General features: G+C 36.1%; 1 protein-coding gene across 2 annotated transcripts in view; it reads left to right on the top strand.

Moving 5' to 3' along the window:
• Arih1 (ariadne RBR E3 ubiquitin protein ligase 1) overlaps nucleotides 1-26,553 on the top strand; it is a 102,607-nt gene that overhangs the window by 57,590 nt on the left and 18,464 nt on the right. For both annotated transcript variants that reach the window (XM_085689151.2, XM_085689150.2), the window contains exons 4-10: nucleotides 615-707; nucleotides 1,138-1,193; nucleotides 14,286-14,352; nucleotides 17,255-17,361; nucleotides 21,867-21,909; nucleotides 22,571-22,642; nucleotides 24,974-25,104. In XM_085689151.2, coding sequence (XP_085545277.1) covers nucleotides 615-707; nucleotides 1,138-1,193; nucleotides 14,286-14,352; nucleotides 17,255-17,361; nucleotides 21,867-21,909; nucleotides 22,571-22,642; nucleotides 24,974-25,104 — 569 coding nt within the window. The remainder of the gene's footprint in view (nucleotides 1-614; nucleotides 708-1,137; nucleotides 1,194-14,285; nucleotides 14,353-17,254; nucleotides 17,362-21,866; nucleotides 21,910-22,570; nucleotides 22,643-24,973; nucleotides 25,105-26,553) is intronic.

Here is a 26,553-nt window from a genome sequence, read left to right as displayed (position 1 = left end):
TCTTCTGTCTTGTGTTTTTGGATCAGATACACACCTGCCTGCTGCCATGCTTTCTGCCATGTTGGTAGACTTGGAGCCCCAAATTAAACATTCTTTCATATGTTGCCTTGTCACTACACTAGAAAAGTAACCAGGAGAGAAGTTATAACAGCTGCATTAATATTTTGAAGTAATTGTTACTTAATTGTTTTCCAGAGTTGTGGTATCTTTTCACATTCTTATGAAACAGTATATTGTTAATATCTCTCTTTAATTATTGCTCTTGTAGTGAGTGCGACATAGTGTCTCATTATGGTTTGATTTAATCTCCATAATAGCTCATGAAATTGAACATCTTTTGTGCTTAATGATATGCTTATCATATATTCATATATTTAATTCTAACATGTCCTCCTTTCTAAAATTTGTAAGTATCAATGACATGTATTTCCTATTAATCAGATAGACTATTCAAAGTATTCACATGTCTAGATTTTATCATATAGAAGTTTTAGGAGCTGCTTGGTTTTTGTCAAATGGACATTTTAACTATGAGAATTGTGAGATAATAAAGCTCTGAGACACTATGTAGTTTTAACTTTTTTTTGTTAAAGATCTTTTTTTTTTTGTTACAGTATTTTACTGGCCTTGAATGTGGACATAAGTTTTGTATGCAGTGCTGGAGTGAATATTTAACTACCAAAATAATGGAGGAAGGCATGGGACAGGTAATTTGATTTTCACTTATAAAATTTACTTGTTTAGGTCGTTGGATCACTATAGCCAGTTAAAAAATTTGGGATTAAACATTTTTCTAGATTAAAACAGGTTTAAGAAAAAAAAAAAAGACTTTCCATTTAACAGTCTAATCTAGATAATATGATTCCAGCATTCATCCGCCCTGATAATCTCTGTCAGGTTCTCTCTGATAGAGAACTTTGTATTTTGCTTGTAACTTTTTTGGTTTTTTGTGAAGAAAAAAAACAATTGCTTACAAGGATAGTTACATTCAAAAGTGTCTTTCCTGTAATATAAAGGGAAAGGATTGAGATCCTGCAAACTGGAAAGTAACGTCAGAACCAAACAAACTGCCTGGCAATGGTAAGCGTCTTATAAATATTGTTCAATGAAGCAAGTTTAAATTTCGATCTTTTTCAGACTATTTCGTGTCCTGCTCATGGTTGTGATATCTTAGTGGATGACAACACAGTTATGTAAGTATTTATTTCAGGGTATGCATGTTTCATTTTATTGGTTAAGCCAGTTACCTTTGATTCAGTACCTTCAAGAAAGTTAATTATTTAGATTCTGCAGAGGCTTTATGTTCCACATTTATTCCTTTGTAATACAAAAAGATATTTGCAATTTGCTTAAGAGTCACTCTTAACGATAAATTTGGAATTGTGTGGTTGCTAAATTTAGGTAAATTTTAAAATTATATGATGGGATAATGAATGCGTTAATTGATGTCCTCTGGGAAAGAGGTTAAGACAGAATCAGGGAGAGAGCTGAAGGCTGGCAGTGCTGCTCAGTGAGTTGTCCTCCCTATATGAGCTCTGGGCTTTGATTTCCAGTACCTACCAAAAACAAAGCAAAAATGGAAAATAATAAAAAGGAATGTGACTCAATATGAAAATATGTGTGTTGAATTAAAAAGAGAGGATCAGAAGCAAATAAGACTCGTTGCAGGTACATAATGCCTTACAAAGAGTTTTCACAAAGAAGAAACTTGGTGTTCTAGTCAGGGCTTCTATGGCTGTGAAGCCACACTGTGACCACAGCAACTCTTATAAAGGAAACATTTAGTTGGGGTGGCTTGTTTTTACAGTTCTGAGGTTTAGTCCATTATCATCATGGTGGGGCATGGCAGAGTACAGACAGACATGGTGCTGTAGCTAGCTGTAACTGAGATTTCTATATCTTGTAGGCAACAGGAAGTCAGCTGACAGTCTCACCAAGGGAAGCTTGAGCAAAAGAGACCTCTAAGCTCACCCACACACTGACATACTTCCCCCAGCAAGGCTATCCCTACTTGAACATACCTCCTAATAGAGCTTATTGGGGGCCAGTTACATTCAAACTGCCACACTCAGCTTATGATGCCCCTGAGTCTGGCAGCCTTTGAGGATCTACAACACTTAAACCCCACAGAGGACTGCCTTAATGAAACAGAAGGCTGTGCCAGAACATTCTTTATTAGCCACTCACTGAACTGCTGGGGTTATAGTGGTGTCTGCTAAAATACTGCTTCTAATTTCAAAGGCACTGCAGCTGGAAGCTGTAAACTAATTATTCTCTTGTACAGATATTCTAAATGGAAAACAGAAATTTGAAAAAAGAAGCTAGTGAATTTCTAGAACTAAGCTGCTTAGTTCCTGAGCCATGATTCTTGTGCCCTCAAGTTATCATTCCAGGGTGCCAAGCAGATGGAGGTCTTAAATGATACATAAACAATTTGTATAATTAGTTTTTAGAAATTCCTTATATATAAAATTTATCTGTGATTAAAAGTAATAAAAGAAAATGACAGCAGTGTGTTTAATGAGTAATTTTAACTTATTAATACTAAATTAACCCAACCAGCACAACTTTTTAAGCTCACCTATTTTTATTTTATGTGTGTGTGCATGGCGCATCCCAGCATGCTGCTGCTTCCTCCTCCTCTTCCTCCATCATCATCACCATCATTATTTTTCGAGACTGGGTTTCTCTGTGTAGACCAGGCTGTTCTTGAACTCAGATCCACCTTCCTCTGTCTCCTGAGTGCTGGGATTAAAGGTGTGTGCTACTACCACCACCTGTTCCCATTCTGCCTTCTTAAAAACTTCAGTCTATTTTGGTTTATTTAGAACATATTTATTGCTATTACTAGGTCTGTATTAATCTTGTTTGTCTTAAGAGCTATTCCTATTTCCACTACTGTTTTCGGCTACCAAAATAAATCAGCTACCACTACTCTTCCACTTGTTTTTATCTGGTACCCTAGGGCATCCTTATTCATTGTATTCTTTCTTCAGTGTGTTAGTTTCATCCTGCCATCCAGTGCACTGTATCTTTTCATTCATTCCATAAATTACTGGGTACTTCCTTGTTATCATACCTACAATGCCATTTCCCAAAAAGTTCACAATAATAAGTGTCACATAAAAGTTTAAGGACATTGTATATGTAAGACAGTATTAGAAGGAAACATCCCTTAAGACTACAAATAAAAGGAGTAAAAATGCTGGGTAATATTGATTAAATAAAAAAATGTCAGGTTTTAAATATTAATGAGCTTTTTCTTAGGTATTTTGCAGTGGCTAAATCAAAGGGGAAGGGTTTAATTAGTGATGTGGATGGAAAGAGTTCAACAGTTCATCATGGGTTTTTGTCACAGATACTAGTCAAGACTGCAGTAATATGATGTGTGTTTTAGAAATGCAACTTTGATGTAGTGGAGAATGTTTTAGAATGGGGAAATAATGGGTAATGAGATTTGTTTACAAGATTATACTGTAGGTTAAAGATTTAGGAGTCAATATTTTAGTGGGAGCAACAGAATTTAGAAACAAAGCTAATTGTGTGACATGAAAACTTGTATAGATTATCTGTTTTCAACTTGATGTATTAGTCAGAAACTTTTAAGGTTTCGAATCCATTAAACAGGTAAATAACAAAGTAACAAGAGAAGAAACCATCGCTCCTAGAGGAAGTGTAGGATGAAAAAAAGAAAAAGACTGAAGTTGTAGAGGCTTAAAATTTTAGTTGAAAGAAGAGTAGTAGTCATGCATGGTACACTCAAGTGGCTGAGGCCAGTTTATGCTACATAGTAGAATGCAGTCTCCATTTTCAAAGGAGAGCACATAAGTTAGATGTAGTCAGACACTTAGACTTAAATGAAGCTTTGAATAAAAAATAGAGAAGCTAAATGAGTAGAGAATGTTACCAAGAGGTCACTGGTGATGTTACTTTTCCAGAATTATAAACAAGAATAACAGTGAAAACGGACATTAGATTTCCTTACTACAAAACAACTTTACTAGCATTACAGTAGATGTAAGATTGCAGTGAGTATGAGTAAAAGGTGGGGGAATTATGGTAGTTCAGGGAGATAAGCTGTCAGTTATCGCCCAGTAGATTTCATACTGAGCTAGATATTTGATATCTAGATATTCTAGTCACCTTATGTATTAGAACATCTTTTAATGAAAGAAATCAATTCAAACCCCCGTTAATGTCATTGCCAGTTAGATTTAACAAGTTGTTCTTTATCTTACCACTTAACACGTTGTAAGCGTTGTCTTTCAACATGCACACACTGAAACCGTGTCTTGGAAATTCAGGATTAGAGTTGGGGAACTCCTTCCTTTGAGTTCAGCTACAGCTTATTTTCGTATCTGTTTTATATAATAGTAATTAAAGTACTATTTGGGCGAGGACTAGATAGAAAATGGGCAAATATCTAAGAAAACCATTGTGCCTTGTTTCCTTGAACTCATGGAATCGTTAAGCAGATAATATTCCAGTTGTGGGGAGGTCACTGTTATAGTGTCTGCCGTGCAAGCATGAGGGCTTGAGTTTGATCTCTGTAACCCTCATTTGAACAAAGGGGAAAAAGTCAAGCATGGTTACATGTACTTGTGACCAATCCCAATGCATAAGAAATCGTCTCAAATAAAAATTAATGTCACCAGAATAACAACACAAGGTTATCCTCTGGCCTACATGTAGATAACTTATATAATGCATACTCCCAAAAGAGTCAGAAAAAATGATACTCCTATAGAATAAGCAAGCAGATTATAATAAAAATAATTTAAATTCATACAAGATTCATGTAAGTGTAAATCAAAATTAGATGCTCCAACTTAGGATTTTTTTGGTTTTGTTTTTGTTTTTTGTTGTTTCCTTTTATTGTTTTTAGTATTCCAGATTGGGTAAAGATGAAAGAATTTTGACAATATCTGAAGTTACAGGAATATAATACCAGAGGGAGAATAAACAAACTGTTAACAGTGTTTGTGAATTTATGCTTGACAGTTTTTAAAATGCATGTATTCTTTGGTCTTTCTTTACACGTAGATATGTTATTACACTATTTTTGTTGTTGGTTTTTCCCCTCCATTGTTTCTGATTACTTAGCTATTATTTTTTTCCCCATGTTTGGTGCTTTAACAATTTTGTCTTTAACTTACAGAAGTTTGACTCTGATTTGTCTGGATTTGGTTCTGTTTGTGTTTGTTCTGTGTACAGCTATTTGAACTCTGGATTCAGACGTTAATGTTTGTCTTAAAATTTGAGGACTTTTTGTCCCTTATTTCATGGGGTGGGGGTGAGGCAGAGTATTACTGTGTAGCCCTAGCAGGCCTCACATTCACAGAGTTCCAGTGTTGGGGTAAAGTTGTGGGTGCTTTTCAGAATCCATAAGAGGACATCAGTTAGAGTTGCAGGTGGTTGTGAATCAACTAATATGGGTTCTGAGAACATAAGTTGGCTCCTCTGGAAGAGCAGCTGGTGCTTCTAGATGCTGAATTTCCCTCTATCTTGTTTTGTTTATTGAGAGCAGATCCATGTACCCCAGGCTGACCCTTAAATTCAATATGTAGCTGGGGAAAATCTGAACTCCTCATGCTAGCTTTATCTTCCAAACGGCGGAATTACAGGTGTCTATATCACCATGCTTAGCTAGCCCATTATTTCTTAAAGCACCCCTCTCTGTATGTTTCTGTGTAGTGTGTGTTTATGTGGGAACATACATAGAAGCATATGTGTATATACTTGCATGAATGTGAGTATGTGTGTGGAAGTTCAAGGCTGACAGTGGGGGTTTCCCCTGATTGATCTACACTTCATTAGGACTTAGTCTCTTAGTTGAAGCACTGTTTCTGCTAGCCTAGCTGGCTAGTTTGCTCCAGGGATCCCTGTCGCTGTTTTATTAGTGTTGGAATTATAGGTGGGATACCTTTATATAGTGGGCACTAGGTCTCTGGACTCCAGTCTTCACACTTGACATAATAAGCCCCCACTGAGACATCTGTAGTAATAATAAAATCACTTCTGTCCTTTCTTGACCTCGTAGTAACCCCATTACACCTATTGACATTTTTATTTGCCACACATTTCTAGGAGGATCTGCTTGTTTTCATTAGCACCTTTTATTTCTATTTTTAAACACTGAAAAACATTTTTATTGACACATCTTTTGGTCAAGTTTTTTTTTTATTAACTTCTCTTTTTATGTGTTCTTCTATTTAACCATCTTATCTGTTGAACCCTTTAATCAGGGTTTTATTTCAGTTGTGTGTTTTTGGGTGTTCGGGGCTGGGGAACTGAAATTGTACTTGTTAACTGTATGTTTTCTAGCTTAATAGTTTTCTGTAGTTTCTATTTATTGAGAAACTTTGCTGATTTCATTATTAAAAAACATAATTTATTCTTAGAATCTACTTAAAAGCCTTTGCTAACTCAAACACCTGAGCTCTCACAGAGTTTTATTGACTGCTTTCTCCCAAATGTGGCTCACATTTTCCTCTTCTCTTTATTTTACCTACATAATCTTTAGTTGAAAATGGTACATTTTTTGTTAGTAAACTATGTTCTGTACTGGCCAGATTTCATTCCTCTCTCTGTTCTTTCCTTTGGTATTTTTTTTTTGTCCCCCTCAAGTGATTAGACGCTGATAGCTCTGCTCTGTTTTAAAGTTCTCATTTTTAAAATCTGCATTTCTATGGGTCATTCTTCATCCATAAAATAAAAATTTTATTAAAACGTTTAGACTGTAAGTCATCTAGTCTGATGGATCACCTTGAGGTACAGGTTAGGAATACATTTAAAGAGTAGCCACATCTCATTTTTGAGCTTTGACTATTTGTTGAGTTGCTGTTCCTTTTTAGAGCAATTTGTGTGTGTTCACTAGTCATTCATTGGAAGTGCACAAATTTTATTTCCATCTCATAGTCTTTAATTTTGGGCTTTTGTATCCTAATGTGTGTCAACATCTCTGTATTCATAGCTTCTACCTTGTCTCCCTTCCCCTATCCCCAAACATCACCTCCTTTGCCACCAAACTTATTATTATCAAAGAAAGGTTATCATTACATGTTAAGGATGTTCTTGAATTAATAACGTTGGTGGTATTCTTGATTTGCTCTTCTCCTGTATCCACTCTTGTACCAAATTCAGTTCATTTCCAGCATGACCTGGGCCATCTTTACTCTGGTTGAAATTTGTTTTTGAAGAGATTTCTTCATAGTTTCATCACCTTCCAGTAATATTTCTCAAGTGCCTTCTGCTGTATTTTCCTGTTCATCTTATCAGCTCTTACATTTTCTGTTACAACTATATAGGAACTTGGTCTCTTGAAAGTATTGTGCATTTTGTTTGCATTTGGTTTTTACTTTATTTCCGACTGTCTCCTGCTTCTGTCATGTTTTTCCACTCTTCCTGAAGTGTTCTTTAATTTTTCTAGTTCGTTCATCCTTTGAGTCATTGTTCAGGACTATGTTTGTATTTTAATTTTGTCAACATCCTATAAGTTTCTAAACTCACCCTCTATTTTACTTACTGTTAGCTTTCTTATTGTCTATACTTTAGAGCTGCATGATCCAAAGTTCTACTGCTTATATTGACTGAATCTTTTAATTTCATACCCTTAATGTAGTCATTCTTTGGAGTCTCAGTACTTTTTTTTTTAAATCACCCACCCCCCACCCCCCCACACCTCCTCTTCATCATCCAGGGGACTAAATACCATGCCTCCTGCATTCTAATAGTATTATTAGTACTAGTAATAATAGTAGTAATAATAACATTCTACTACTACCAAGTTCTTTCCTACTCCAACTCTCAGATTTCTTGTTTCTTTCTCAGTGTTGGAGATCCTGCCACTGAACTATATTCTTATCCTCTTAAAAACTTAATGTTGTCAACTGAATGAATTCACTTCCTTTTTTCCTTAACATCTTTGAGGAAATATATCGTCATCTCTGACCTTCATAAAAATATCTCATTCATCATTGAAAATAAATAAATAAAAGTAATTTCATTTATCATATAGATCATTAGCCTGAATGGTCTTCCATAAACATTGGCCTCATCTAGAGTTTTGTAGGATGATATACTTCGAGAACATTTTCTTCGTCTCAAGATTTTTCCTTGATGCTTTTATGAAACAAATAAAAATTATTTGTCTAAACTATCATTTATTACATATAATCAAATAAATTTTGTTTTTATTCATCATAGCAGTTTATTATTTCATTTACTTGCTTGAGGTCTCCTTTTCTTTGATTATCTATAGCTTCCCTACTAATCTTAGGATAAAGAAAAGCATATATTTCTATATTAAGTCTTTCAAGATGTTCAAGTAGTATATTTACTCTTTATCTTTTTTATGGCAGTAATGTTTCACTTTATAGCCTAGGCTGACCTTAAACTCAAAATTCTGGTCAGCCTCCTGTGTGCTGACATTACAGGTTTATGGCATCATGTTCAACTATTTCATTTCAAAACTAATCAGTTATAAAATGATGGATCTGATTCCACACGCTGTGGCGTGTACCTAAAGTAATAATAATAATTTTATTATTATTTTCATGTCTGGATTTAGAAGCAGACAGATTCATTGCCATTCATTTTTAGGCGAATTATGTCTCTTGCTTTCATAAAATCTACTGAAGACTGTAGGCATAGCTTGCCATTATTGTCTTTGTTTAACAAGGTCTTGGGTTTGATCCCAGCGTCTTTCTTTTTCTAATGGTATATAGACTCATTGATTATGATTCTGTTCTAATTTTTATTTGTATGAAAGACAAAAATGTTATTTTTTAGTTAAGCACTGTTTTATCAATTTTAAGCAATGATTCGTAATGCCTTATTTAATATGAGGTAATTGCTGCCTTTATACTGTCGTTCACCTTTATTTCTCCACCTTCTAACATATCAAGTGCATAATTACTATACATTATTAACTTTGGTTTTTTTTTTCTGTTCTGTCATTGGTTCTTTTTATGTTTTGCTAGTGGATTGATTCTTAAGTAGGAACCACCTGCTTTTTGTCTTTATTGAATACCGTTTAAGTGGAATTATGTAGCATGTATATTTTTTGTAATTTACCATTGTGTGCATGCATATATGAATTGAGTTGAGTGATGGCACACATGTACCACTGAGCATAAGTGAAAGTCAGAAGACAAATTTTGAGAGTGGTGCTCTCCTTTCATTTTTGGTTCCAGGGGTCATCAGCCTTGCTCAGCTGAGCTAGTCTTCCAGTGTTCTTTTGTGTATTCATATATTCTTCATGTGCATTGTGTCTGTGTATCTGTCTGTATTACTATTGTATAGTGTTTGATTATCCAGATAATAGAAATTTGAAGTTTGTGGGTGATTTGTTTTGGCCAGTTTGTAAATTTTAAAGAATACTTCTATATCTCTTTAGGCAGACATATACACTGATTTCCTTGGGTAATGTTGGAGCTAAAATATTTTAGTAGATCCTGCCAAATTATTTTTTAAAGTGGTTGTGAATATATTCCTCACTAAATATGAGATTCTTGGTGGCAGTGTGGGCATATCTCATTGTAGTTTTTATTTGAAGTTTTCTGGTAGATAATGAAAAGCATTTTTCTACATTTATTTTCAGTTTAGGTAACTCCCTAAAAAAATTCTTTTTTGCTGCATTTATTTTTCTGTGCATGCATACCATGGCACACATGTGGAGGTGAGACAACAGCTTGTGGAAGTTAGCTCTTTTCTTCCATATAGGCCCTGGAGGTCAAACTCAGGTCAGGCCTGATAGCTTGCCTTTACCCACTTAGTCACTGGATAATCCTTTTAATCGAGTGCTCACTGAAATCATTTCTCCATTCTTAAATTTTGTCTATCAGTAACTTTTTGTGTAATTTACACCCCTCTCCCCATGTGTCTTACCCTTTGCCTGTGAGAGGTGATTTATTTTAATGAAAAAAAATTCTCATGTCTTCAGAAGTTTAGATAGTATGTGGTTTAGAGTTGCTTGTTTCACAGTAAAACAGAATGAGTGCCCTTTTATTTCTGTGCAAAGAAGCAAATAATATTGACTTTGATATTCTGAGTAGTAAGTTTAGCAGGAAAACAGTAGTATGTCTTCTGTTTACAGTGTATATAACTCAGTTCACTAGTAAATAAATTCCTAACTGAAATGTAAAAATGAAACCACTTTTGACAAATAATGCTAGAGAAACAATACATTACTGATAAAGCCCCAGCATTATTCTAAAATGTTACTTACCTGTAAACATAAAAATGTATAAATAGAAGTAAGTAGGGAGAGGCAAAGAACTGTTAGGGGAAGCTGCAGATTTTGTAGGTAATGATATGTTGCTTTACAACCTTTGACCTTTGATTATTTTGGGTAGGTGAATTATAGGGCCAGAGAGAATTGCTTTGACTGTTGGAATTTGAAAGTCTTTTAGTGTATCTGTGTCTCAGGAGGAGAGCAGAATAACTGAATTTGAGGTCATTGGGATACTTAGTGAGCTCTTGTTTCAAAGAAAGGTAGGAAAAGAGGAAAGTATAGAAAGGAGAGGTGATCATTTATTTACAAAAATAAAACACAGGTTTGTAAAAATCCTGAGTTATATGTGATGTTATTTATTCTTTGTGTTTGTCTGCAGTTTGTATATCAAAGGAAAAAAGACTTTTTAAAAGAAAATGCTTTTATTATTGGAACTAAATTATTGCATAAAGTTGTTTTGTTTTTTTTAAATATTTATTTATTTATTATGTACACAATATTCTGTCTGTGTGTATGGCTGTAGGCCAGAAGAGGGCACCAGACCTCATTACAGATGGTTATGAGCCACCATGTGGTTGCTGGGAATTGAACTCAAGACCTTTGGAAGAGCAGGCAATGCTCTTAACCTCTGAGCCATCTCTCCAGCCCCCAGTTGTTTTGTTTTTTAACTCAGGGTGCTTTTTATGCATAAATGTTATTTAGTACTTCTATTGGCTAGGTGGTTTTTGTTTGTTTTTCTTTTTCTTCTTTTTTTCTTTTTAATCAATTTGAGAGGAGGGAGTACTAATTGAGGATAGACCTCCATAAGAATGACTGTAGGTAAACCTGTATGACTTTCTTTTAATTATTGATTTGGGAGGACTGGCTGACCACCATTGGGCTGGTGGTCCTGGGTTGAGCAAGCCAGTAAGCAGCACTCCTCCATAGCCCCTGCCTGCAACAGCCCTTGCCTCCAGATTGCTGCCCTTTTTGAGTTTCCAGCCTAATGTTTTCCAGGGTAAACTGTAAGTGAAATGAGCCCTTTCCTTCCCAATTTCTTTTGGTCATGGTGTTTCATCACAGCAATAGGAACCACCTAAGATATCCATTTAATTCAACAAAACAAAACATAAACCTTTATGGTTAAGTTAAAGTCAGCATTCCAGTTTCTTTGTTAAATCAGATATGATTCTCAAACTGGGGATGGTTAAATGCTTCTGAAGTTGTACTCCACCTGTGTAGTAGACATTCCAAAGAACCTGTTTTGACTCCCTAAGAGATGCCCTCCACAGAGAATTGATCCAGTGACTTTTTTTTTCAACAAAAGAGGTAGCAACTGATATCAATACAATTAACATATTAATAGCAGGAGCTTTCATTCATCTTAATAGTGCTATTCTTAAAGGTATGAAGCCATTCTGTCTAGCTAAGATCAGCCATAATAAATGTTTTGTAGAATCAGAGAAGCATTATGGATAATAGACATTTAAATATCTTTGGAACCAGAGCATCTGACTTAGAGTTATATACTTTATTTTACTGATGTAACATCCATACAAAGTAGCAGTTGTGACTTTTCCCTACCTCCTGATATTTTTGTTTTAAGAAACTGTCTTGTGATGCATTACAAATTGGAATCAAAGGGAAAACCCTACCGTGTTAACCTCCTAAAATAATTTTATCATTCTGTTTCCATTCAATTCCCACATGTTCCAATGTCTTACCAAGCACTTGTCTAGTTTCTATGTGTATTGTTTAGTCTAACCTAGAGATCATATTAAATGGAATCATAATATGTCCCCCCCCTCTGGTTTCATTATTTGACATAGAATTTGTGTGTGTGTGTGTGTGTGTGTGTGTGTGTGTGTGTGTGTGTGTGTTTGAGAGAGAGAGATATTGAGATTGAGATTCATTCACTTTGGCATGAATCACCACTTAGATCTTTTTTATGGTTGAGTTGTGTTTTAGAGCTTTTTCAGCTTGTTGTGAAAGTTTTTCTCGTGAGCTTTGTGTATAAGATTTTGTTGGGCACTCATTTTAAGTTCTAAGCACATATATCTAGGAGGGAAGTTGAAGAGGGTCGTGGTAATGCTGTGTTTAACTTGTTGATGAACTCTCAAATAGACTAATTATTATTAGACATTGCCTCCGGCACTTGTAAATTTGAAGGTTCATATGTTTAAAAATACCTAGCTGGTTACACTCAGGAGGTAGAGGCAGGCAGATCTCTCTGAGTTCCAAGCCAGCCTGATCTACAAAGCAAGTTCCAGGACAGCCAGAGGTGTAAGAAACCTTTGTTGAACACTGCCCTTTTCCCCCTCTCCCCCAGGGTGGAAAAACCTTATCAAACACTGAATAGTTAACCAGCATGCTAGACACAAGATAGTTTTTTCATGGAGCTTATTGTTTGGGAATGAATAAACAAAAAAAGATATTAAAACAAGATTATGCTAATTGCTATAATTAAATGATGGTGAATTCTTTCAACTTTTGTGCATTTAATATTTAGTGAGCATATGCTATTTGTTAGACACTTCCAGTTTCACAGATCTTTAAATTTACAAATTGTTTTTGCAGAATAGTAACCCGAGGAATAGAAAGGTCAGAGAACTTACTCTCATTTCAAAGTTGTGAGCCATACTCAAATGAAGGTTGTTTCACCTCAAGTCCCCTTCGTGGCATTTTTCTCTGTCTATTCTGGGTAGGGGAGGGGTATAGTTATATATAGTAGTATTCCTGAAGATGTATGGTATTTAGGATTTTTGAGGAAATAGAACAGTATGTTGGGGATCTAGGCATGGACAACCACACCTACAACAGATTTCAGGTCCTCTTGGTATGCATAGTGCTTAGCAGGCCAGCTTACGCTACACAGTGAGACTTGTCTTCCCTGCCCCCATATGTCCTGACATGATGAGTACATCTAAGAGTGGCATAAGAGAGTGAGATTTTAAGGAAGGACAGAGGGAGGAGGATGTGAAGCTTAAAAAAAATGAAAGGACTGGACATGATAGTTCACGCCTTTAATCCCAGCACTTGGGAACCAGAGGGAGAAGGATCTCTGTAAAATCAAGGCAAGCCTGGGCTACATAGTTCCAGGACAGCCAGGAGTGTGTACTACATAAAGACCCCTTTAATAATTATAATTATTAATATTGTTATCTACATAGAGACCCCCATATCATTGATAATAATGACAAAAAATTTGAAAGCTAAAAAGTTAAATTAATGACAAAATCAGAGCATACAAAACTGTCTTATTAAAAAAATTAGATTATATGCTTTTTTAAAAAGGTTGTTATTGGCCATCACACACTACCACTTGATTTAATACCAACTAAAAATAAAAACCAAAAAACAAAAAAAACCTTGGCAGTGGTGATTGAACCTTGTTCTTGGATGCGCTTGGCAGAGGCTTAAACATTGATCTATGTCCTTAGCTCTTAACACCATTTTCCTATGACATTCAGAATGATGCTTCCCATGGAACTAGTGAGACTTCAACTGTTTATCGTCCTTATTTTCATGCCTCTCTCTGTGTTGTGAGTTACACAAATTGTTGTTCAGAGGTGTTCAGAGAAAACCAGGTTGCTGTCAGTTTTTCCATTTAATTCCCAAAAACTGTCACATGAAGGCAATCTTCAAAATTATATACACATTAGTTAACCACAATACTGGATCCATTCTTTGACAATTTTGTTGACAGCATTTGTTTTATTTCATGCACTGTCGGGGGTTTAAAGGCAGACAGTCATGAATTGCTGGCAGAAGTCTTATAAGGGATGCAAATTTGCAGTCTTTAGACTGCTATGCGAACTCAGCAAAATAGAATATTTAGAATATAAAATATGAGGAAATTGTCTATCCAAGTCACATTACAGAAACTTGGAGATCACTGTTAGGACTAGTAGTTGTTTGAGTGATGGAGGATGTGCATATGGATATTTTCAACTTAGGGTAGTTTTTATGCCATAGCCTAAACAGTTTTTGAAGTTACATTTTATTTATATGTGTGTTGAAACTTGGCTTAATAAACTTAAATTTAATAAATTTCTTTTATTCTTGGTTTCAGGCGCCTGATCACAGATTCAAAAGTTAAATTAAAATATCAGCATTTAATAACAAATAGTTTTGTAGAGGTAAGTGGTTTATGCTTGTCTAATTTTAGTTTTTAAAAATTCTGTTTATTAATATGAATATTAGTTAGGTTCTTTTTGTTGTAGTTTTTTTCGTTTTCCTTTTTTTGAAACATGGTCTCACAGTGTAGCCTTGGCTGGCTCTGTAGAGCAGGCTGGCCTCTAACTTATAGAGATCCATCTGCCTCTGCCTCCTGAGTACTGGGTGCCCAGCATCTGAAATGCTAATTTTTCAGCTGAATTACTAATTTTCAAACTGTCAAGAGCCTGCTACCATATTTAGAACACTTACTAAAGAAAATAATTTTGAGCTGTGCTCATGAAATTACTTTTTCAACAGTATTTTTCTTTACTGTTTTTTTATCCCTAGCAAAGAATTGTAGTATGTTATTAACATGGCATAATCATGTGTATTTCTCTGTCTTACGATTCATTGCTAATAAAGATTACTGTAATTACGGTGTTGGAGAGAGTAGCACTGGCTTCTCCTTGAGAGGACTTGGGTTCTTTCCCCAACACTCACATGGTAGCTCATAATTGTCTGTTTCCCAGTCCCAGAGGATCCAGGGCCCTTTATTTTTTTCCGTGGGCCAGGCATGAACACAGTGTACAGACACACATACAGACATAATTTTTTAAAATTAAAAAAAGATGCTGTATTTATATTATATATTTTTTTCTTAGACTCCATTGGTCAGCAAATTGCCTTACCCATGTTTGCAACTAAATATTTATTGGGCCGAACAGTGTTGGCACTTGCCTTTAATCCCAGCACTAGGGAGGTAGCAGTAGGAGGATCTTTGTGAATTTAAGGCCAGCCTGGTCTACATAGCAAGTTCCAGGATAGGCTCTAAAGCTACACAAAGAAACACTGTCTTGAAAAACTAAAAATTTAAATAAATGAATGAATGAATAATAATTTTTAAAAAAGAAGACATGCCTTTAAAACGCCATCATTCAGGGAGGCAGAGGTTTATCCCTGTGAGTTCCAAGACAGCCAAGGCTACAATGAGAGACACTGTTTCAAAAAACAGGCAAACAAAAACGGATTTATTGGAAAATATTTATTGCATATTTGTTCTTACTGATTTTGTGCTGTGTTGGCACAATTGAGTAGCTGCTACAGAGAACACTGTGTGTAGGCTGTGAAACAAAATGATTTATTCTCAGGTTTTTTTTATTGAAAGTGCCAAGTCCATGATAGTTAACGTTTGTATATCTTGGTATTTTAATTCTAGAAAATAGTCTTTATTAATTAAACTGTAAAATTGAATAATATAGGTATATTGTATATTTTGAAATTATTAGTATACTTTATGCAAGTGATCTTCTAATGAGTTATACCCTTAGCCAGTTAGTTGACTTTTGAATCCTGATGCAAAATGTTACTTAAGACATGCCTTATTTATATAATAAAATATTTCATAGTTTGTATTTTACCTGAGTGGGATGGTATACTCTGGGAAATTGTAGTACTGGAGTGGTTGAGGCAAGAGAATTGCAAGTTTGAGAGTAATCTGGACTACCTAGTGAGAGACGATGTCTTAAAACAGAAAGATAAACAAAAACCAAAATTAAACACTGCACGAGACAGAGTCTGGTTTGCTGCTTTACTTACCCAGTTCTAGAATAACCAGGTCTACATAGCAAAACCTTATCATAAAACAAATAAGCAAACAAACGAAAAACAGTTGTAGAAACAGTTGAGAATCTATTGTTAAAAGGATTATTTTGTTTTCAGGCAGTAAGAGTCAGTCTTTTCCTATTGTGTAAGAGTGGTTTTGTGTTTTTAATTTTTTCTCTAGTCAAAGGGAGAAATGAAATAAACCCATTAGCGTATCCCAGGCTGTTGTATAGCATCTAAACACCTTCCTAGATTATGAATTTACCTGATTTTCTTGCATTTTAAGAAAATTTCCCTGGGCTGATTTTGGTGACACACATATATGTGGAGGTCAGCTTGGTCTATGGGGTGAATTTCAGGCCAGCTGTGACTGTTTAGTAAGACCTTGTCTCAGAAGTAAAAGTTTACTCTAGAATTGAGGTTTGTTAGTAATCACAAAAATGTCTAAACTGGCACATTGTTGCTTTATCCTGTAGTCTCAGAAATAGTGAGGCTGAGGTAGGATTGCATATGGAAATAAGCTAAGGAGTGGGATTTGTAGGTAGAATAAAACATAGTTCTTATGTTCTATAGAATTAGAAATTTAAAGATTAATCTTGTGATGGTCTGGGGATACAGCTTTGTGGTCAAAGGCTTCCCTAGCGGGTACAGGTACCTAAAACCAAAGTAAACAAATAATGAATCAGCAAACTAGATCCTCTAGAGTTGGGGTGTGGCTCCTTAGGTAAAACATGTGCTTAATGTGGTCCTTAACTTTATTCAAAAAGAAAGAAAGAAAGGGAAGGAAGGAAGGAAGGAAGGAAGGAAGGGAAGGAGAGAGAGAAACAAGTTGCAAGGATTGCTTACTATTGAAAAGGCTTCAGTCAATGTAACCTGCCCCTTTTTTTCTTTTTCTTCTTTTTTTGTTTTATTTTGTTTGTTTTGGATTTACAAAACGGGGTTTCTTTTTGTAACAGCCCTGGCTGTTCTTGAAGTCACTGCATAGACCATGCTGGCCTCGAACTCAACAAAGATCCACCTGTCTCTGCCTCCCAAATGCTGAGATTAAAGGAATTCACTTCCACTGCCTGGCTAATCTGCTACATTTTTAACAAAGTAAAATAGAAATATCATTTATCTTCCTAGATGGAGACAAACCTAACACATTTCTCATTAAAAGGTGATATTATCCTTCAGAGCACTATTGTGTACTTCATAGGGTGTTATCTCTCTTCCAACTTTATTCTAGATTTGTGTATTTAACTTGCTATCATTTTAAAGGTTTTCTAACTTACATTTTAGTGCAACCGACTGTTAAAGTGGTGTCCTGCCCCAGATTGCCACCATGTTGTCAAAGTCCAATATCCTGATGCAAAACCTGTTCGCTGCAAATGTGGGCGCCAGTTTTGGTAAGCAAGTGATTTCCTAAATGAGTGACGTGAATGTGGAGTTTCTACGTTTTCTTTTTAATCATACTAATAAAATGGGGGAAGCTTCATGCTGGGAGATACTAGTTAGAAATAGTTTATTTCTTTTAATTAAATGAGAAACCACATCTTAAGATTCTTTTCTTCTTGATGCATTTATATTTTGGGGAGAGAGAGAGAGAGGGAGAGGGTGAGAGAGTGTGTTAGGGTGTTAGAGAGTGTGTGTGTGTTTTGTTTTAAGGCAGTCTCATTTCATTGCCCGGATTGGCCTCAGACTCATGTTTATTTATTCTCTTTTAATCCCCCCGAGTTCTGGGATAAGCATATGCCGCCACATCTGCTGAATTTATCAAGGGAAAATGAAGCTATAATCCTAATTTTCTCTATATTTTACTTTAACTTTTAAAGAGAGAAATCTTAAAATCTGGGTTAATTTCCCCCGTTTTTCAACATTCGGAAAACACAGGTGTGAGTGTGTGTATAGTGCTTACGTGCTCATTGTGCTTAGTGAGAGTGTGTTGTATTTTGGGCATCAGGCTTCAGTCAAAGCTTAGTGGCAGTGCTTTATCCACATCTCTCTGGTCCAATGCTGTCATGTCATATTTTGTTCCATCTGAATCTTGCTCTCTACCTGTATATTCTCACAGATTATAAGGAATAAATAATGTATGGTCTATTTAAAAATAAAAATTTACTTGATTTAGGCAAGTTTTAATCTTACAAGAAAATATTGGTATATGGTTTTGTAGGTAATTTTGGTTGTTTGGCTGTTAGTATCTTGGAACTTTAGAGTTCTATAGTATACTTTTCCTCTGTCTGAACTCATCAGAGACTTTTCAACTCCAAATATTCAGGAACATTTTAGTGTCTCTGAACTGTTTAACTGGCTTTCTTTTCCTATATGGATATCCTGAGAATTTCTCAATTTGAAAGATCTTACACCTTTTTCGTTAGTGATTAATCTTTAAGTCCATCTTTGACTCCGAAGCCAAGCTGCATCTTCAACGATGTTTATTCAGTCAAAAATTGAGTTTCATTATTTATACATTCTACATAGCATAAAAACAGTCTGGTACTCACAGTTAAGTCATGTTCTGGTTTTTACAATGAATGGTTGTGTTCTAGTTTGCAATAGCATGTTCCTCATTTTCATCAGTGGCATCATCAGAATGACCTTTATTGGTTTTAGCTCCACATGCATTCTATTTAGAATTGGTAGATATTCTTTTAAGATGACGGAGACTTTCTCTATATCTCCTTCTTCATTATAAAGTCTCACTTAATCACCCTGGAATAGTCTCTATTCAAGATAATATATTCTTTTTTTAACACACATCCCAAACCCTGTCTATTATTGATTTACAAATCTGCTTCCTCATTTTAAGCTTTGTTTAATGAACCCTCCTTATTTCTCATTACCATTTTCCTATAACAAAATACCAAGATTATCTAGTATTTACACAGCAGTCATTTCTTTTTCAAATGGGGAAATCCTGGGTCATTGTGCTGGTGAATTATTTGTGTTGTTTTGTGTAGGTGGAAGTTTCCTGTTTTGCAGCTGCTGGGTGCCAAATACCCAGTGCCTACTTCCCAAATCACCACACAGAGGCTTAGTATGCTTGACCAATATAGTCAGTCTCATTATTAACTTATTAATTAGCTCTTACATTTTAAATTAACCCATATTCCTTATTTATGCTCTGCCACGTGTCAGTTTGGCATACCCAAATCTGAGTCTGGCTGGTGTCTCCTGACTCAGCCTTTCTCCTTCATCTTTAGTTTGGTCAGCCTGACTATATTCAACAGTCAGCTTTTTATTGTTGTTGTTGGTTTCCCCCCCCCGCCCGAGACAGGGTTTTTCTGTAGCTTTTGGAGCCTGTCCTGGAACTTGCTCTGTAGACCAGTCTGGCCTCAAACTCACAGAGATCCACCTGCCTCTGCCTCCCGAGTACTGGGATTAAAAGCACACGCAACCACCGCCGGGCTCAATCTGGATTTTGTTAAAGCAATTCAAGTGACAGATCTTTACAATGGACAAGAGGATTGTTGCACAGCAGTTGTGGGTCTGCTTTTTACTATATAGAGGAAATCTTGTGAATAATCTCACATGGTAGATGGAACAATACAGCTGTGTGCATCTCTTTATTGTATTGCTCATGAATACAACCCTCATGACAATCACCTTACAAACTATTCCTAGATGTGCTTGTGTGCACCTGCGTATACTTGCAGAGGGTGGGTGGGGGCGTGGTGGTATTGCGACCGTATCTCTACATAGTGCTGGCTGTTCTAAAACTCACTAGTAGATTAGATTAGTAGATTAGACTGGGCTCTTCAAACCCACAAGGATCTGCCTTCCACGTGCTAGGTTAAAGCTATACACCATCGTACCCAACAACCCCTCCCTTTTAATGCTGTCACACTGATGATTAGGTTTCAGCATTGGTATCAGGGTGGGGCACTTGAAGAATATAGCAGAAAGGTAAAAAGATTTTACTGTATTTTTAAAGAAAATGAGGGAACTAGTGCTAACAAATAGGTGTTCTGTTGGTAGGTATTTCAGTAATGTTCGGATTCTTTAAAAATAGCCTTCGAATTAATAAATATCCCCAAAGAGCAAATAAATTCACAAACATGCAAGCATGTATACAATGCAAATTGTGTTGATTAGAGATAACAGTGCCCTTATAGTTTTAGAGTTTAGTCCTGTGACCTGGGATGATGATTCAGTGTGTAAAGTGCTTACTGTGCAAGAGTTAGGGACTTGAGGCCCCAAACCATATAAAGCTGGGCACCCCAGCTTGCACCTATACTCCCAATGCTCCTATAGTGATATGAGGCAAAAGCAAGAGATTCACTAAGAATTTGTGTGCCAGGTAGGCTGGTGTGCACAGCAGTGAACACTAAAAAGGGAAGAGAGACCCTGCTTCAAAGAAGGTCAAAGATGAGGATAGATGTTGTCCTCCAACTTTCAAATATTTACTATTAGCACACACGTGCCTGCTACCACACATCGAATACCTTTGTTACAGGCAAGAAGATCAAATCTGATTCCATGCACACTCTCAAATTTATGTTTTAATAAGAAACATTTCTCTTTTTTGTAAAAATTTGTTTAATGTAGTTAGATTTATTTATGTGTATTGTGTTTTACCTTCATGTATATATATCACATGCATTCAGTGTCCATAGAGGCCAGAAGAAGGGAGGGCATCAGATCCCTTTAACTGGAGTTGGTTGTCAGTTTACATGTGAGTGATCTTGTCAAACCTGGGTCCACTGCAAAAGCAACAAATGCTCCTACTTATTGAGCCATCTCTCCATCTCCTTGTCTCTTTTTGGTAGGAAATGCAGCATACATTTGAAACTCCTTGGTTGCCTGTTTTATCGGATTCCCTGTCTTCCTTGTCAGAGAAATAATTATATCCTTAACCTCATTACTTCTCTCTTTGACAAACATTTTTATAAATTACGTAATAATCATAATAATAACTGGTTTCATTTTGTATAGGTTTCACTAAATTTCTTCTTTGACAATTTTACGCATAGCCAGTACATTTTGATTATTCTGCCCCCCCCCCCCATCTTTCCCGTCCCTTTAACCTTTAATGCTGCATCCCTGGAATTCCTTTCCCACATTCATATCTTACCTTGTGACTCACCGAGCTCCTCCTTTATAGCCATTGGTTTGGAGAAATTCATTGCAATCTGGTGGGCTCCACAGCAGTGGGTACCCTGTTGTGTTCTGTGTCATCCCTGCTCTGCCCCGCCCCCATTTTGAGGAAGGGTGTTATGTACCTCAAGCTAGCCTTGAATTCTGTATTCTCCTTGAGGCCTAGGATTTTACAGGTTACCATGCCCAATTCGATGTTTTCCCATAAGCTTTTGTGTTTTCCTCTTTTATACACCTAACCTGTAAACATGCATGTACTTAGTACTAGGATTACATATAAGCCACCATGATTTTTTTGTTTTGTTTTGGATAGATTGACCAACACCATTTTTCTCTGCAGGGCTGAGTTTAATCTAGTCATATTATGCAAAGATATCCCCTTTTGTATCTAATTATTATTATCTATATTATTGCTGTATATTAGTATGAAATTGTGAATTAACCTTCAAATGCAGGCTTTTGTTCTAAAGCGAATGAAGATAGAGTATGCACTGGTGAAACACTACTAAAAGCCTCTCAGTGCAATCTGAGTGAGCCAGTCTTGCAAACAGTTGCTGTGTAGTTATCAGGGCATGTCTTTATGCTTTTTATCATTCCCATATCACACATATTGATTCTTTATTTGTTGGTCCTAGAACACACTAATCCCGAAAAAAATATTCACTGTAAAATAAATAAACACATTCCCTGCCTTGGTATTTGCCAATCATTTAGAATTTTCCTGGCAATACTGGGGAACTGTAGAGGTGAAATGGTTGAGTTGTTACTTACAGTGAGTAATATTAATTATGTAAACTCCTGTGTCCTTTAACAGCTTTAACTGTGGCGAAAATTGGCATGATCCTGTTAAATGTAAGGTGAGATTTGTTTTTTTTTTCCCTTTTTAAAAAACGAGTCAGTACATTTCTAAGATTTGATTAAAGATAACAGCCGATGACTTTGTACTAGCAAGTGGAAGATTTTATTCTATGCTTTTTTGTTTCGGGTGATCATTTGCAAGTATTCTATGTGCGTTCATTTGAGTGTTAAGTTTCTCCTTATTCTTATAATTCCCGTGAGTAGTTAGGCTTTGTTTTGGGAAAATAACATAATTTGAGTTTTTTCATCCAGGTTCCAGGCTCTCCATTCAACTTTAAAAAGTCAAAATTCTTCAGTTCTTTTTCGGTTGATCCTATATAAATGAGTTGGGTTGTTTTGTTTTGTGTTTTTTAAGACAGGGTTTCTCTGTAGTTTTTGGAACCTGTCCTGTAACTAGCTCTTGTAGACCAGGCTGGCCTCAAACTCACTGAGATCTGCCTGCCTCTCTCTCCTGAGTGCTGGGATTAAAGGCATGCACCACCACCACTCAGCAATAGATGAGATTTTACAGCCACAAATTTTCCTACTTTGAGAATATGCCTAATGATAATCTATTTCTTTTTGAGTCTTACGTTTATAGATTTCCTTTGCTTAAGTGCTGAAATAATTTGCTATCCCTAAGGTTTTAGTTGTATTCTAATGATTGTTATTTTCAAATAGTGGTTGAAGAAGTGGATTAAAAAGTGTGATGATGACAGTGAAACTTCTAATTGGATTGCAGCTAACACAAAGGTTGGTCCATCTGTGTATATCCTCCCACCACTACCCCACCCCTGAACTGTTGACACATTGAAGGGTAGGTCTGTAAGCATTAGCAAAACAGTGTGAGTTTATGTTGGTATGAGCTTTATGATAGCTTTTGTCTACCCCACCCCACCCCCATGGCTACATATGGATTATTACTTTCAGGTGTTTATTTTATTGAGTGGCTGTAAGGCATTATACATAGTGGTCTACTTTTATTGTAAAAACGTGTATTTCCTGTAGAAAAAGCTTATTTTGCTAAACTAAATGTGAGTATATTTCACTTCACTTATATTGGCCTAATGTCAATTTTTTTTTTAAAATATTTTTTTGTATTGTGTGCATGTACATATGTGTGCTCATGTCTAGGTAGGGGAGAACCACTCTCGGAATCAGATTTTGCCTTCCACTATATAGGTACAGTGTATTGAACTGTTAGACTTGGTGGTAAGTACCCTTACAACCCTGAGCTATGTTGCCAGCTAATGTAACTTTCTACCTTAAGTTTCTCAGTTTTACTTTTTAGAAGTTAGTCTTCAGAGGCCAGGATTTAAGCGGAGTAACTAATTTTATTTTTTGATCATGTAAGGTAGACCTAGCAGAACTGTTTCTCTGAATCTGCCTTTTGCTATACATTTAAACTATGACATAAGTGAAAACATTGAAAGTGGATCCATGTAGTAGTCCTTATTTTTATTTTGAAGTATGTTAATTAATGAAAGTAGTTGTAAATTCTGTCTCTTTGGGGCTTTGGTTGTAGCTCAGTTGATAGAGAGCTTGCCTAACAGGCACAAAGCCCTCATTAGTCTTGATCCCAAACACCATATGAACTGGATGTGCTGACACATCTTGTAATCTCAACACTGGAGAAATGAAGGTGGGGATCAGAAGCTCAACATCAGCTCAAGCTACACGAGACCTTGTATCAAACCATAAAAACAAGGGCTGAGAAGATGCCTTGGTGGATAAGTGCTGTTCACGTATGAAGAACTGAGTTCAGATCACTGACACTCATAAAAAAGGTGTGGCCATGTAACTCCAGTGCTGAGTTTCAGAGACAGACTTTCTGGAGCTCAATGGTCAACCCCTGTAGCTGAAGATAAAGAACTCCAGGTTCACTGAAAGTGTCTGAGAGTTGTAAAGCTGAGAGCTATAACGCAGGACATCTAGCGTCATCTCTCGCACACTTGTGAACACAGTCTCTGCACCACTCAAATTTTTAAGTTTCAAAAAAGCTAGATATTGTAGCACACATAGTTAATCCCAGCATTTGGGAGACAGAGACATCCGGATTCCAGAGTTTGAAGCCAGTCTAGTCTATATAGTGAGTTCTAGGACAGCAGGGCTTTGTAAAGAGTTCCTATCTCAACAACAACAAAAACAAATGCTTAAAAAAGTAAATAAGAACAAAAATGGAAATTGTGAACTTCAGTATGAATTTAGTTTGAAAGTCGGGGCCTGATTACCTGTTTGCCTGACTCTGAAGTTCAGACTGCTTATATATGGCTCTTTTGTGACCTAGAATTAGTTTCCTTGTTATTTCTATTTGTCTTTTATTCTTGTGATAAACAGGAATAAATAGCACTGTTAGAAGGCTTATGGGTTTAATGCTATGCTGCATATAATGTTCTGCGTAGTGCTCAGGATAGAAAGTGCTCTGCAGCTAGGTGACACTCAATAGTGTGTTACGATGAGTAAAATACTTCACAGTTTTTATCAAACTTACTATCTCTGATTAAAAATATTTTGATTGTTTTCACTGGGGTAGAGATGATTCAGCAGCTGAGAGCACTGGCTGCTCTTCCATAGGACCTGGGTTCAATTCCCACGTGCATGGTGGCTCACCACTTCCTATAATTCCAGCTCTAGGAGATCTGATGTCCTCTTCTGGTCTCCACAGGCACCTGCACACAGATGGCAAACACACAGACATATAAAGAAAAATAATTTTATAAAAGGAATTACACTGTTATGTCTTTTAAAACCCAGTAATAAGCAGGGCGGTGGTGGCACATGTTTTTGAGGCAGGTGAATCTCTGAGTTCGAGGCCAACCTGGTCTACAAAGCGAGTTCCAGGACAGCTAGGACTGTAAAACAGAGAAAACCTGTCTCGATAAACAAAAGAAAACAAAGCAAAAAACCCCAGTAATAATGATGCAGATTATTTTTTATGGTATTTATTAACATGCTTACTACTTTTATAAGTGATTTAAGTGTAATAACTCTAATAAATAAATGAAATCTAGAACTGGTTTCTCTCAATGGTAGCAATACAGCTTAGTGTAGCATTGACACCAACTTTATAGTTTTTTTTCATAGGAATGTCCCAAATGCCATGTCACAATTGAGAAGGATGGCGGTTGTAATCACATGGTTTGCCGTAACCAGAACTGTAAAGCAGAGTTTTGCTGGGTGTGTCTTGGCCCTTGGGAACCACATGGATCTGCCTGGTAGGTTGGACAAATGGTAGAGTATGTTAACATAATTATGAGATATATATCACATATAAATTATATTTCTGCTTTTGATTATCACCTGACTTGAGCTCAATGAACAATATGTATTTCAACAGAGGAATTGTTAAGTAGAGCCAAAGAGAGGAATTAAGTGGTCATTTCTCACAGGAATTAATAATTGAGATGAACCTTTGGGTTGAGATTTTCTTTAATTTGTAGTTGGAAACAAAGTAAAAGGAATACTGAACAGAGGTGGAGTATATTTTAAGTTCATGATTTTGTTTTTTAGTTACATTGTCTGATGACTCTAGGTAGACTTTGTAAACTAGAATTTATCTACAGAAATTTAACCTGTGTGTTTTTCTTACCCTACACATCATTAAACAACAGTGTTGTTGTCTTTAATAATTGGAAAGTGCTGGGCGGTGGTGGCGCACACCTTTAATCCCATCATTTGTGAGGCAGAGGTAGGCGGATCACTGAGTTAAAAGGCCAGCCTGGTCTACAGTGCAAGTGCCAGGACAGCCTCCAAATCTACAGAGAAACCCTGTTTTGAAAAAACAAGACAACAATAACAATAAAAAAAATTGGAAAGCTACTGAGCAAAAATCTGTATTTTTTGGTTTTCTTTGACACTTTTTTGGTTTAGTTTGGTTTGATTTTTTGACACAGCATTTTTCTGTGTAACAGCCCTGGCTGTCCTAGACCTGGCTTTGTAGACCAGGCAGGATTAAAAGTGTGTACCACCACCACCCAGCCTAACTTCTCTTTGAAATAGATTTGCATTCCTATTTGGAAGAACTACCTATAACTTGTAAATAGTTCTTTGAATGGGTCTTTATTATGCAATTTTATAAGTTCTTCAAGACTGAGAGTTAATATTAGATCCATGTGCAGTTGTCTCTTGGCATCCATTGGAAATGGGATGCCCTGTGGATACCAAAATCTGAGCATTATATACAATAGTATAGTACTTGCATGTATGTAGATTACTTATAATACCTTGCACATAGTAAATGTTCTGTAAACAATATTATTTAGGGTATAATGACAAGGATAAAGGCATCTGTTTGTGTTCAGTACAGTTGGGAGTTATCGTCAGTTATTTTTTGCTCCAGGAAAGATTGTTTTCATAGTGCATAATCCTTGGATTCAAAGGCTACCTGTTTTAAAAGGCATCATTCATTTCCTTCTGTACTAATAGATAATTTTCTTAAATGCGTATTTATTTTGAAAAATGCAAGTTAAACTTTAGATTGGTTTTGAGAAACATAGGAGCTAAGCAAAATGCTGATGAGAAATAAAACTGTTTCTGGGTGTTATAATGTGCAGATAACCTGCATTTATTAATTTGTGTTACCTTCCTGCTTTCTGTTGGTTAACCTGGTAAGTTGTGGGGGATAGGAGAAGTTAGGAAATAGAACTTCAGTATAAAATAGTTTG

The sequence above is a fragment of the Myodes glareolus genome, chromosome 4 (genome assembly GCF_982192425.1).
Source record: "Myodes glareolus chromosome 4, mMyoGla1.1, whole genome shotgun sequence".
Lineage (NCBI taxonomy): Eukaryota > Metazoa > Chordata > Mammalia > Rodentia > Cricetidae > Myodes > Myodes glareolus.
The sequence above is the reverse complement of the archived record's forward strand: the minus strand, read 5'-3'. Positions and strand labels throughout refer to the sequence as shown.